At 36.3% G+C, this 12391-nt stretch overlaps 1 protein-coding gene across 2 annotated transcripts in view; it reads right to left on the reverse strand.

Annotated features, from left to right (window-relative positions):
• Positions 1-613: 613 nt before the first annotated feature.
• LOC108749409 (trehalase) overlaps positions 614-12391 on the reverse strand; it is a 16027-nt gene continuing 4249 nt past the window's right edge. The window contains exons 2-6 of one of the 2 annotated variants that reach the window (XM_018488086.1): positions 8634-9416; positions 8154-8287; positions 6776-7329; positions 6283-6533; positions 614-1839 (exon numbers count right to left, since the gene is read on the reverse strand). In XM_018488086.1, coding sequence (XP_018343588.1) covers positions 1704-1839; positions 6283-6533; positions 6776-7329; positions 8154-8287; positions 8634-9416 — 1858 coding nt within the window. In that variant the 3' untranslated portion in view covers positions 614-1703. Of the gene's footprint in view, positions 1840-5731; positions 6077-6277; positions 6534-6775; positions 7330-8153; positions 8288-8633; positions 9417-12391 lie in introns of those variants that run through there. The other variant, XM_018488087.1, reaches the window with a different exon arrangement.

Raw genomic sequence — 12391 nt, forward strand, 5'->3', positions numbered from 1 at the left:
TCGCAATATCTGCGATGTTATCGAAAAACGACCTACAAAATGATCGTTTTCAGTCATTACGTTCGCTTAGTAATACGTAACGAGAGAGCAAAGTTAAACATGCAACAAAACGTACATTCCATAGGTCTTTCAATAATCCTAGAATAATTCTACTTAGCAGCCTTGCTTTATGCTAAATAAAATATAAATACTATAAAATCATCATGGAGTTGCTAGAGTTAACAGATAAAATTAATTGAGCGCGTGAAAGCTCTGTTGTAAGATTGGCAAAGAAACTTTCAACCTCCTATACATCGCCAAGTCTTGTGCTAATACAGATGACTAAAGATGCAGATCAATTGTCGCACACGACACACCGATTTTTAGTCGAATGGATATCCGTGAATCGATCGCTAGTAACGCGAGATAAATGTGCTCGTTCATATAAAAATATAACATCCTCAATAATTTATTTGTGGTGTCGTCAATTATCTATATTTATCTAAATTATACATATATATGATTATATATATATAAGCTTTATATATATAATTTAATATTATATATATAATTATAAATTATATATATATATGCACACATATACATACTTATTTATACTTATAATTTTGTGATTTCCTGCCACATATGATATAGCACTCTATAAATCGTATACTCGTCAATCTCGCAGGTTTATACGCATTTTTAGTCCGTATCTGCAAATAGCGTTCGTTGATCTTCGTTTTTGCTAAATTTTCTTTCTATCAACCAATTCGTCATTATAACATATCTCATTATAAAATTACTTCCCGTGAGTTATAGCGCTGATATACTCATAAAAACGCACTTTCTTATCGCCGCGAAAGAAAGTCTTACTCCGGTATACGTAACATTATATAGAATTGATTTTCATACAGTTATCGTTTTGGATGGCACCGTAGATTTTGACTTTACGCTTAAATAGTCGTTTAGTGTATCGATTTCACGCTCGTGAAAATTATCTTTAAAGATAATAATATTAGCCCGGTAAACAGCATATCAAATGTAATATCGAAGCTAACAACGTACGTTTTCCTTCCTTCAAACAAATCCTGCTCAAAAGGACACTGAAGCTTTCGCACAATATATAGTATCTTTCGGCAAATTCAATAAATAATTTACGAAACTCCATTACACTCTTTTATCTAATATTCCACTAAATTAAAACTAAATCCAGTCGCAAGAGTAGGCCATTTCACGTACCTACACAACGCACACACAGGCACACGCATTCTCTTTATCCTGATTTTTAAATATATATTAAACATATAAATCTACTCCTGCTTCTTTCTTATTTCAACTCTGCATTAAGCCAAACGGAACTAGAATCAAATAAACCTCAGCTCTCCGAGATCCTGCACAATCATCGATCCTGTTGTTATTCGATTTCGCAAGCTGGAAGACCTTGTCGAAGCTTCACGCTACGTTCCATCTTCGAACTGCATTCTCTCACTAGTAGCTCTTCCATCTCCATTTAATATTCTGCGCTGATTCTTCTTCTCTTGTGAATGTATTCTTCTGTATTAGCGTTTCGGAACTTCTCTTCATCCTGACGTGGTTCCGACTCCATCCTGATGCATCCTGCCAACTGTTTATCTTCTTCTTTTTTTCTCCTATAAGTGTGCATGTACTTTTGCTTTCACTAGTCATGTAACAAGTCGATATTCGGTCTAGACAATGAGCGGTCATCAATCGTTGTTCATATCCTTCAATTCGGTATATGCGATCCGCTTTCGGTACAAATTGCTACCGCTCGACAGCACGTTCCTGTTGTTCGTCGATGGACCGGGCGTGTAATAATGTCGCCTCTTGTACACGGCCAGCCTACAAAAGAAAAAAACTAGTTAAGATATCTGCATAGTGATTAATTTCCTACATATATATATATATTAAACGAGTATTGCTTTCATTTCGTAAATTATGACTTATTATAATTAATAATAATGTCAATCATTTATCATTATAAAGAAGTAATATAAAATTAAATAACAATCTTTGATTATCGTCCATCTGCGTGCGATGTTTTTTTGTAATTCTGTGATCAGATTTCTATTACAATTGTAATTAATAATTACTGTAATTATATTGGAAATATAGCAAAATTTCTTTGTAAAAGTGCTGTGCGTAGTTAATTTTTTCAAACATTAAGGTGGTATTTTCCTATGGAACACCTTCTTTCGGTTAAAAAAAAATATACAATTTATTAAAAACACAAAACAAATTTTATTTCTCTCTTATTTTAAAACGTTAATTCAATTCCAAACACAGATTCTTTTTGAAATGTCATAAATTTAAATAAAGGCCTCATTTTTCACCGGAGCGGTCTCACTTTCACATTTTTATCGCGATCGAAAAAATTTACCACAATTTCTGTTTCTTCTTAATTTATTGCATCAATAAACTAAGTAATCTTCCGCTCTCGAAAATAATTCCTTCGCCTACGTGGCACTGTGCAATGTCCGTTCGTCTTCGCATCTTTATAAATATAAACGGCTCGATGCATATAGGATTACCGCGTTTTATCAGTACAATCGCAGGTCAGTCCTTGAGCACGATCTAACGCAGGAATTTGCGCAAAAAGTTTGAATGGCAAATGCAGTCACGCCTACATCACGTGTATTGTTCACTGACAGCCATTCGTTTCCTTTTTCTCTGCACCAGCACGTGTGCTGGTGCTGGCAATTGTATCGGTACATTCACGGGAAATACTAATAGCTACATGCAGCTTAGTAGCTTCATCACACCTATCGCAATAACGTCGAAACCACGGCTATGTGTTCTTCATGTAATAGTGACATACATTCGGAGTGTCTAAAAATTCGCGTTATTCTAATGGCAAGAAATATTGTAGTTAACGCGAATAAAGAAGTAAGACTTTATTCCTTCCGGTGTAGTATTTCCTGTTTATTTTGTGAGTATTATAGTTCCTCCCTGTCCAAAGAAAAATTTCATCCGAGGTATATTTAATTTTGAGGAGCCTGAAGAGTCTAAATACTTCATTTAAATCATAATTAAGATGTTTACTAGATATTCATATAAGTAAATAAAAGATCAACGGTTTGGAAATTTAGCCATATTTTAAAGTGCGTATAATTTTCAAATTTTTTTCCTGGATAAAATTAAATCTCTTAATTCAAGAAAAAAAACTTGATTCTGCAAAAATTCATATCTTTATACACTTAAAGCTTTTCTTCTTTGAATTAAATTTTTTTTTAAAGAGAACGTCTTCGAATACTTCTCTGCCTTCTGGTGCATTTTGAGTCACCCTGTATGATCATCATGACTCGAATGTTATCTACATAATTACTGGTAATAATTGATGGTACACTAAGCTCCACCGAAGGTGCGCGAAAACTTCCACTCGCGATGGAATGATAATTATTGTTGTAACAAAAAGCTCTTCAAATGTTATCTATCGAAAGGAATATCCTTGTGTGCAAATTGACAACGCATTCTTATGCAAACATTTAAAAATATACACACATCTGTATTCTTTAATTGCACATAAAAAAACAAATACAAATTACTCATACATAATTACGTTTAATTTCTGGTATCGTGTTAATACCGGAAAATACTGGTTTAACGAATTCATCTCGTAAATGCAATTCCTTCACAACTGATCCTTGACAAATCCGGTTGCTCATTAGGCGCAGACTTACCAAACAGAACGAAGGAGCGTATTTATCCGATCTAGTTTCGACGAATGTATCTGGAATGTTTCTTTTTTTTTAAGTAATTATACTTTACGGATATGTTACAGAGTAACGTAAATGGCTGCATGCAAGACTCGGTACATCGCAGGATGGGTTTACATATAGACATTCAATTTATTTATTTTATTGAAGTTATTGTTCAGGGAGCTGGACTTGGATGCAGGGAGCATGCATAACACATTACTTCGCACAAACAGCTGTAGGAAAAGGAAAAATGGTATCCGATTAATAAAAACAATTATCTTAAGTATTGTTATATAATTACGACTGAAAAAGAAACCGTGCAATATTATTCGGGGCAAGACAAATACGAGTTCTGTATACACTCATGCGTTATTAAATGTCGCTCGGCTATAATAAAGTTCTAAAAAGTAGCGGTATTTCTTCTGGACTAAAAACGTAAAGCAATCGGCGGATAATTCATTAATGCTGTTTGTGCGCTAATATTAATTATTAATAAATAATTAATAAGTTAATTATTAATAATTTTACAATCAAATAAATTGTCAAGTTGTGCCAATATTTAAATGTATATGTAATTGTAGAGATCTCCATATTTTACAAATAAACTATCTTAAGCAGTTATATGATAAACTTCTTTTTTTAAATATGTTTCTTAAATTTCTTATATTCTTTATTTTTCTTTAGAATTTATTCAATAGATTCGGCGAATGCAGACGTAGTAATTTTCGAGATCGTAGCTCTAATATTTTGCTCATATATTTATAAGTATATTGCGTATATGTCGAGCTCACAAAATTACTACAAGGGGAATGATTGTCGCGAATGGGCAAGAGAGGACTATAAAATATAGAGGCGGCAATTCGTGAATTGAAAGCAAACTATCTGTCATCGTTATGGACTGTCAACCGTCAACGGTCGTTCGTTCATTGTCCATCATCTCGCGCTTTCCTCAACTCGTTTAATACTTCGTGTTATCCGCTCGTTTTAGATTCAAGTTATATATAAGGCACTCTTCGAGTAACGACGAAGATTAGAGGAGTAATTTTGGCGACGCCGAGCCTTCACGATGTCGTTATTGCGACTCATAAAAATAAGATGGCTAGGCGCCGTACGCATAACTGACTAGATGAGTCCACTCGTCTCTCAGAAGTGAAAGAGAGAGAGAGAGAGAGAGAGAGAGAAAGAGAGAGAGAGAGAGAGAGAGAGAGAGTGGAATCTTTCCCGTTGTATCTTTTATTTTGTAACTAGTCTTGCTGCAAACTGTTCCCTTAATTTTCTCATTTTCTCATCTTTATATCTTTCCTTTTTCCTGTCAAGGAACCTTATTTTGAGGAATCGGTCTCCGGAAAGTCTTGGAGACGTTGATATTTTTGTTTGTTACATAGATATGCGCGATATAATAATTTATCTATCCTAATAATACTAGTACAGTAGTGTATCAATGGCTAATCTCAAAATAAAATATAATATACAGCGGTTTATATATAGTATACGTCGTAGAGACTAAATTCGAGATATCGCCTGCGGTATTTTCAAAGTTTTAGATCTAAAGATAAAGAATCAATTCCTGCAATGGAAGGATAATAGAACATAATTCGACCAGCGAAATAGTTCAGTTTAAATGATCACAGAATATACCTCATAACAGCGCACGTCTGATGGAGCGATTAAGTAATAGACGATTGTCTAGCGATAATAGATCCTGTCTACGTTAGCCATCAGAGAAGGGCCAAGATATTCCTATAAATAATATAACGACATAATTCCATAACTAAGAAGGCACATGTTTGCAAATATCTTTAGGCATACTGGCGATATACTCTTAGAGACAATCTCAGAGATAATACGTACTAGATATTTTCACTAAAATAATCATAAATCATGAGGAATGTAAAAAGTGCGGAATGGTAGATACAATATCATAATAAATTTAAACAACAGTAAGTACGATATCAATGGCATATCGTAAGTAAGGCAACAAAGATGCATGTCCCTTCTAAAATAATACTTAAATGCAAATAATATCGTTAATATATAATACATCATCATGTGGCTTATAGAATATTCTTTGGAAGCAAAAGAATAAAAATGACGCTGTTTTCGAGGCCCTCTCGCACATTTGGAGTGTCTTACAATAATATAAGAAGAACAGTGCCCGCACTTGCTTCTATTTGGTCCTTTTATACCCGTTTTACGCTCTCTTCATCGATCGTTCGATTATTAAATCATACAAATCAAACGAGCGAGAAAGAAGAGTGAAAATATTATTTAGATCAATTTCCGTTTCTTTAAGATTGGAAGTATCTACTATCATCGATCGATTTTTCTAATGTATCTTTTTTCGCGAATTTTATGCTAGATGATTTAGGTCACTTGGATGTCTGAAACAGAAAGCAAAAAATAATCTTTTAATTTAAGTGTGTTACTACTAATATTAATTAATGGAAAAGACTTGGATATACGATTTTATAAGTTTATAAGAAATAGGCTGTTATAAATTAGGTTTAATTACAAAAATGTGTGAGTAAGTCTTTCCCATTGTACTTTTTTTTTTGTAAAGACTTAATTCTATCGACACTCACCTCACCCTATATATCCTGCTGCTAATGATATGATGATACCCAGAAGCCCGGTTAACATTTGACCAGCTGTTGAAATGACTGGCGGTGCAGACGCCGCATTCTCAACCACGGCGTCTGCCGAAAAGTAATCCTCCGCAGTCAACCTATCACCATACTTATCCAACAATGTCATAACGAGTCCATTTGACCAGCCGAAACCAAGTTGTACTTCGTACTCACCTCCACTACCGTGGCCACCCGAGACGGTCGCGTCGTACTGCAAACAAAATTCCATTTACTCTCATTTTAGAAATTTATTTAGAAGACAATTGCATAAACAATTTAGAAAAACATTTTTTTTTATCAAACAATTTAACATTCTCGACATAAATAATTTTATTTTTTAATGCGACATGAGTTTTTTTTCTTCAAAATCGCAACGTACACAAATTTATATTCTTTCATTTCATTTATATTCTTTCTTTGTTTTCATATCTTTTCATCAGAATCTTACTTTACCTTTTCGTACATGCAGTGAGTTTCATTAAAAGCCTTATAGTTGCTACGGACCCATCTCTGGCTAATCTCGTAGGCTAGTCTCTGCGCCCATGCGTCGCCTGTGTTATTCAATGACATGATGAAGAAATATTGGAGAGGCGGCCAGGCATTGGGATAGTCCCATTGTTCACCGGAATGTTCTAATGTCGTCGGTATGCCGCCCTGATTTAACATGATCTGATTCTTTTCGAGGTACTTAAGCACCTTCGACACGTATTCAGTTCTCTTTGTAGTGTCATAGCAGTCCGTCCAGAGTGGCAAAATGTTAGTCGGATAGAAGTAGTCTCGCTTGATGTCGTTCAATATATCGTAGTCCAACCAAACACCCACCTCCTCGTGCCACAATACCATCTCGATCGCCTCTTTCCACTTCTTAGCCAATTCATCATAATGTGCGGCCTTTGTCTCATTGCCCATTTGACGATTGTACTGCGCCAGCAGTATAGCGTTTCGATATAAGAAGGTGTTCAGATCGACCGGAATTATAGATCTAGTCTTGAGATTTGTTAGATTACCTGAAATCCATCTGACTATCAATCTCTAGTTCTCTTTTACGAGCTAAGTAAAAGTCGCTCTTACGAGTTGCCATTATTTCGAAGCGCAATTAATTACGACCACTTTAAAAAATGAGTTAAATCGAGTTTTCAATTTCATTATGATGGAATTGAGCGAGGTAGGGGCAGTTTAAACATACTGTGCAGAAAAAAATAACACGATCTAATGATTTCAGTTGCAATACGTGCAGTTTTTGCGAAAATAAATTTTAGAGTACCGATGCCTCGAACATTGCTTTCACTTAAGAAACGAGCTAGAGGGCCTTGAAGTGCGCGCAGATCTCATTGAAGATACGGTGTTTAATGTGGAATAGCACGATAATTGTGGGTAATGCTGCTCATGTATGTGTAATACGTCATTATAGCTTCGGTTCAATCTATTAAAAAAATTTATGACGAACAAACAGGATTGCGCTCTTAGCTTCTTTTAGTGTACGGTACTAGTTTCTAATGAGCATCACGGATAATCAAAGAATCTGCACGTAAAAGAATTAAATGCGGGACTTCCTACATTCAATTTTTATACATATTGTTTTATATATTATATATAAACATACGTCTATTTTATATATAAATATCTGTTTCTTCCTTATTAAATAACAGATATTATCATTATTGAGCTTATAATTCTGTCGCCTCTGTGACAATAACGCTTTATTTTAACCATCAAAGTTATTTTAAACCGTACTCGTAAACTCGCGTGTAATACTACTGCACCCAACGTCGCTCACCCATAAAAACCTTTATTTTCCTCGCACGGGAAGCAATTAAGAAATGATAATTACCCTTGTTGGTACCCTCGTGTACGAACCATCGACTGGAAAAATCCCATCCGGACTCGGCCGCCGTTTTCAATTCCGAATAATAATTGTCCTTCTCTTCGGCAGTTCGAAAACTTTGGCTCGTCAGATAGTCCTCCCTGATCACCAAATCGCGAGATTAAAAAACCGAAGGATGGAAATCAATCAGAATTGTCGTCGAAAGTGAGAGTAGCATTACTAATTACTACTAGAACTCGCAAAATTAATGCTGATTTTGCGCGTTTCGCAAGAGAGTCAGAATCTCTTGTGAACAATTCAAAAGTATTGCCCAACGCATTAAAATTAACGCTTAAACTAACGCTTAAACTAACGTAAAGATAGTAAGCATAAGTATCGTCAAGAATAATATCTCCGCGTATATATGCTTTAACTCATTTGCTTTAACCCTGGATCATTTAGCTGCTCTCAAAATCCGCAACGTCATTACGAAGTCGCGGTACTTACTTGTAGGACTCTGGTCGGGGACCTGATGACTCTTCGTAATATCTAGCTAGCGTATAATTGATCCCATCTTTTTCAATATCCACGGTACGGTTGGTCATCCAGAAGTTGAACTCTTTCTCCAGCAGCCAGAGATTCTCCTTCAACCAGGCGTCGTCGTGGGTGGTCTTCAAATATTCGTCTACCATAGGTATCAACAGTGGCGGATGCGAGCGCATCTCATAGTAGATTCTACCGCCATTCGGTATGAAACCGATCTTATCCACTATCTTAACGAAATTGTTCAGCATGCCCTTGACGGTGTCGTGCATTTCGGATAACAACAGGCCTTTGACGATCCAGTACGAGTCCCAATAATAAAACTCGCGGAATCGTCCACCGGGCACGATCACCGGATTCGGTACGTAGATGATCGAGTAGAGCTGCTCGTTAATCCGCACGTCGTCCCGCATCTTTCTGCCCAGCAGTTTCCAGATATGATTGAGATCGGAGCCGAACTTTCGCAGTTCATCGTCCTCGATGTTCTGCAGGAACTTGGGAGTGGCTGTCCAGTCGGCCGGGTCCCAGTCCTCGAACTCGTAACCTGGCTGTTCGAACGTGTCGTTAACGAACTTCTCCACTTGGTGCTTGTTCGGCGCGTTGTGCGTGCCTTTCATGAAGGCCCAGAACGACGCCAACGTCTCGTTTGCCGGCCGTTTCATCTTCATATCAACGAAGTACTTGGAGTCCTTGTATATGCCGGCCATTTGTACCGTGTGCAGCAGATCGCCGTGGCAGTATATCTCACTGGAAAGGCATGGTACATGGCTACTTGGCTACTCGACGAGCACGAGACCCTCCCGATCGCGTACAATTGGTCACGACCAATGGTGATCTCTCTCGCCAGAGCGGGAGTGTTACGTGAATGAAATCGACAGGACGAACTTTGCACCGGAGTAAAAAGAAAGGACGTGTATGAAGAAATAACAAACGGGACTGTATGTGTGTGTTAATTTATGCGACGATTTATGCAGACTTACGGTAACAACAAGATAACGATTATGAATAGCTTTAATGAGGAACATCGTTGACATGAGAGTTCCTGTTATTAATTAATTTCATAGGTATGGTATCAATTAGACGGCCTCCAAATCTCCTTTTTTTCACCGCTGTGCAAAGTCAATCCTGTATTAAAGGAAGCTATGTTAAGGTTTCAAACTGTGGTGTAATCCTATAGTGGACTTTACGAGACACTCTTTTCAACTATTCGCGGTTCTCGCGGTTGGATCGATATCTGGACCAATGTCTCGACCTCCACCTGAGCCACCGGAAATATTTTAAAACGCACAATTTGCAAGGAGAATAAAGGAAGTTATAGCCACTGATTGTAAGAAGAAAAAAAGAGTTGTGGCTTCGAATTACAAAGTAGGATTATCTATTATCGTTTATCCTCATAAACAACGATGACAGGTAAATGAAGGTGCAAGTGACATATGTTATATGTAAAGAATTTTGTCTGATTAATAGTAACAAAATTCCAATCCAATTATATCGTTTTATTTTTTCCCATGAACTAGGCGTTGCAAGTATCTTGATTACTTCCGGGAATATCGTTCGGTAGACCGGGATTAGATCAGAGCTCATAAAAAGAACGTATTCATTCAAACGAGCGAGTATTCATGCGGCAACAGTCGTAAATATGAAAATTCTGTCGCGATTACGAAGCGTAGCGAGTATAAATATTAAAAGTACACAATAAATTAAATTTAAAAAAAAAACGCTCAAAATTTTCGTGATATATTTCTTTGAATCAATTCGTTAAAAAAAGATTCTACTGTCGTGAGAGCAACGCAAGCGAGTATAGTATTGTTTCTTGTTTGGACTATTATTTTTCTGCTTGCATTCTTCTCGCTTCCGTTCCTCTCTCTCTCTCTCTCTCTCTCTCTCTCTCTCTCTCTCTCTCTCTCTCTCTCTCTCGCATGGATTATTTTTCAGCGATCTCGGACACGCCGGGTTGCGCGATATCACATGTAGATCAGTCCGGCCACCAAACGTGCGAAATCGTGCGACTCCCGCTTTCCTGGATGGCCTTGATGAACGCGATCCCTGCGTGCCACGTGCTCGTTCGTTTCGCGGCTAGGAATAAAATCGATCGTGGTCTGTGCGTAGAATAGAAGAGATCCCGAGCGTTGTTCGCGTGACGGAATACGCGAGGCAGCTAGCGATCGGCTCGCGAAATGTGCTCGCCTCATTATCATTAATAATACGCGCGCTACAGTCGCGTCTCGCGAATACGTTACGAGGGATAAACGGTTTGTGCTGGAAACCGAAGCGATTTCCGTGAGTCGCCTCTTTATGTATTGATACGATTACCGCAAAAATCTGATTGCTGAAAAAAGAGACTGGTAGTAACCATCAAATGTTGAGTAAAATAATTTCAATCAAACGTTCGGTTAATACAACAATAAAAAGTCAAAGCTACAAGAGTAATTACTCTTATTCCTTTATATCCTTTTTTTTTAATTATTTTTTTGTTTTAATATTGGCGTTGTTAATTTTACTTAATGACTAAAAAATGATTTTACTTTTCTAAATTTTGTATCTAAATATTTAATATTATTTTTTACCAAACATAATAATATAATCAATTATTTGATTTTAATAATTATTAAATATTTAGAAAAGTAAAATTATTTGTTATTATATTAACAGAGCATTTGATTAAAACTTCATTCAACATTTGCTATTATCAGACTTTTCTTTCGGCACAGAAGAAGTGTGAAAATTTCCGTGGGGGAAATTCCGATATGTGAGCGCCTGATTATTAATCCGTGATTACGTGCCGGTACGATCCTTTTAACACAAATATAATTATCCACATGGAATAACTGCACGCACGGACGCATCTTTTAATCGAGACACGTCGCATAATATGGGAGTATTTTTAAAAGGAAAGATCTATCTTTGCAAAGATCGGATATGTGACCGTCAAGTTATTGTTGTTCCTAGAAGAATATTATTTAAAGGAGTTTTTTCATGTCAAGTTTATTTGTTCCGTTGTCAGATTATCTATGTTAATACATTTTCAAATAGATGGAAACGATGGCGTGGGAATGATAGTGCTATTTCAGCGTTTGCGTAATTTAGCAGTACGCATGATAATTTCGTTTGAATACACATTCGTGCATGCGATAACCGTAATCATTCAGTTTTCATCATTGTCAAGCTGGTTACTAAACCTTACTAAATCTTATATATCCACAATTATGCGTGATATATTGCTAATTAATAAATAGTGCCGATTTCACATGATAATTAATCTAATTTAAATTACTAGCTTCTATACTTATTATTCTCAAATAATATATCGATCGCAATGCAGACAAGGATTATTTTTTACATAAACTGGGCGTAAAAAATTATCATGAAAAATGGTAATAATTATCACGAACAGGTTCGAACAGCCGTGTCAAATGCAGCGGATTGTGAGATGCCGGCGATAATTTAACCGTTTTAATTACACATTGATTTAATTAATGCTACGTAAATGCGGGTATTGCATCAGAAGATCTGCATTTGATACACATTCGTTAGTCTCCCGAATATAAATCTTCATTTACGTATAAGCAAACAAAATCGAATTGGATCTCCCTACGAAAATCCGGTGCTCTTAAGCCCGTTTCTATCAATGTAGATTAATTCAATCTCAGTTCAACTTTTTCATCTATTTCTAGTTCTAAGAATATTATGAAAAGATGAAGAGTAAGTTGAACTGAGATTAA

The sequence above is a fragment of the Trachymyrmex septentrionalis genome, unplaced genomic scaffold (assembly GCF_001594115.1).
Source record: "Trachymyrmex septentrionalis isolate Tsep2-gDNA-1 unplaced genomic scaffold, Tsep1.0 scaffold29, whole genome shotgun sequence".
NCBI lineage: Eukaryota > Metazoa > Arthropoda > Insecta > Hymenoptera > Formicidae > Trachymyrmex > Trachymyrmex septentrionalis.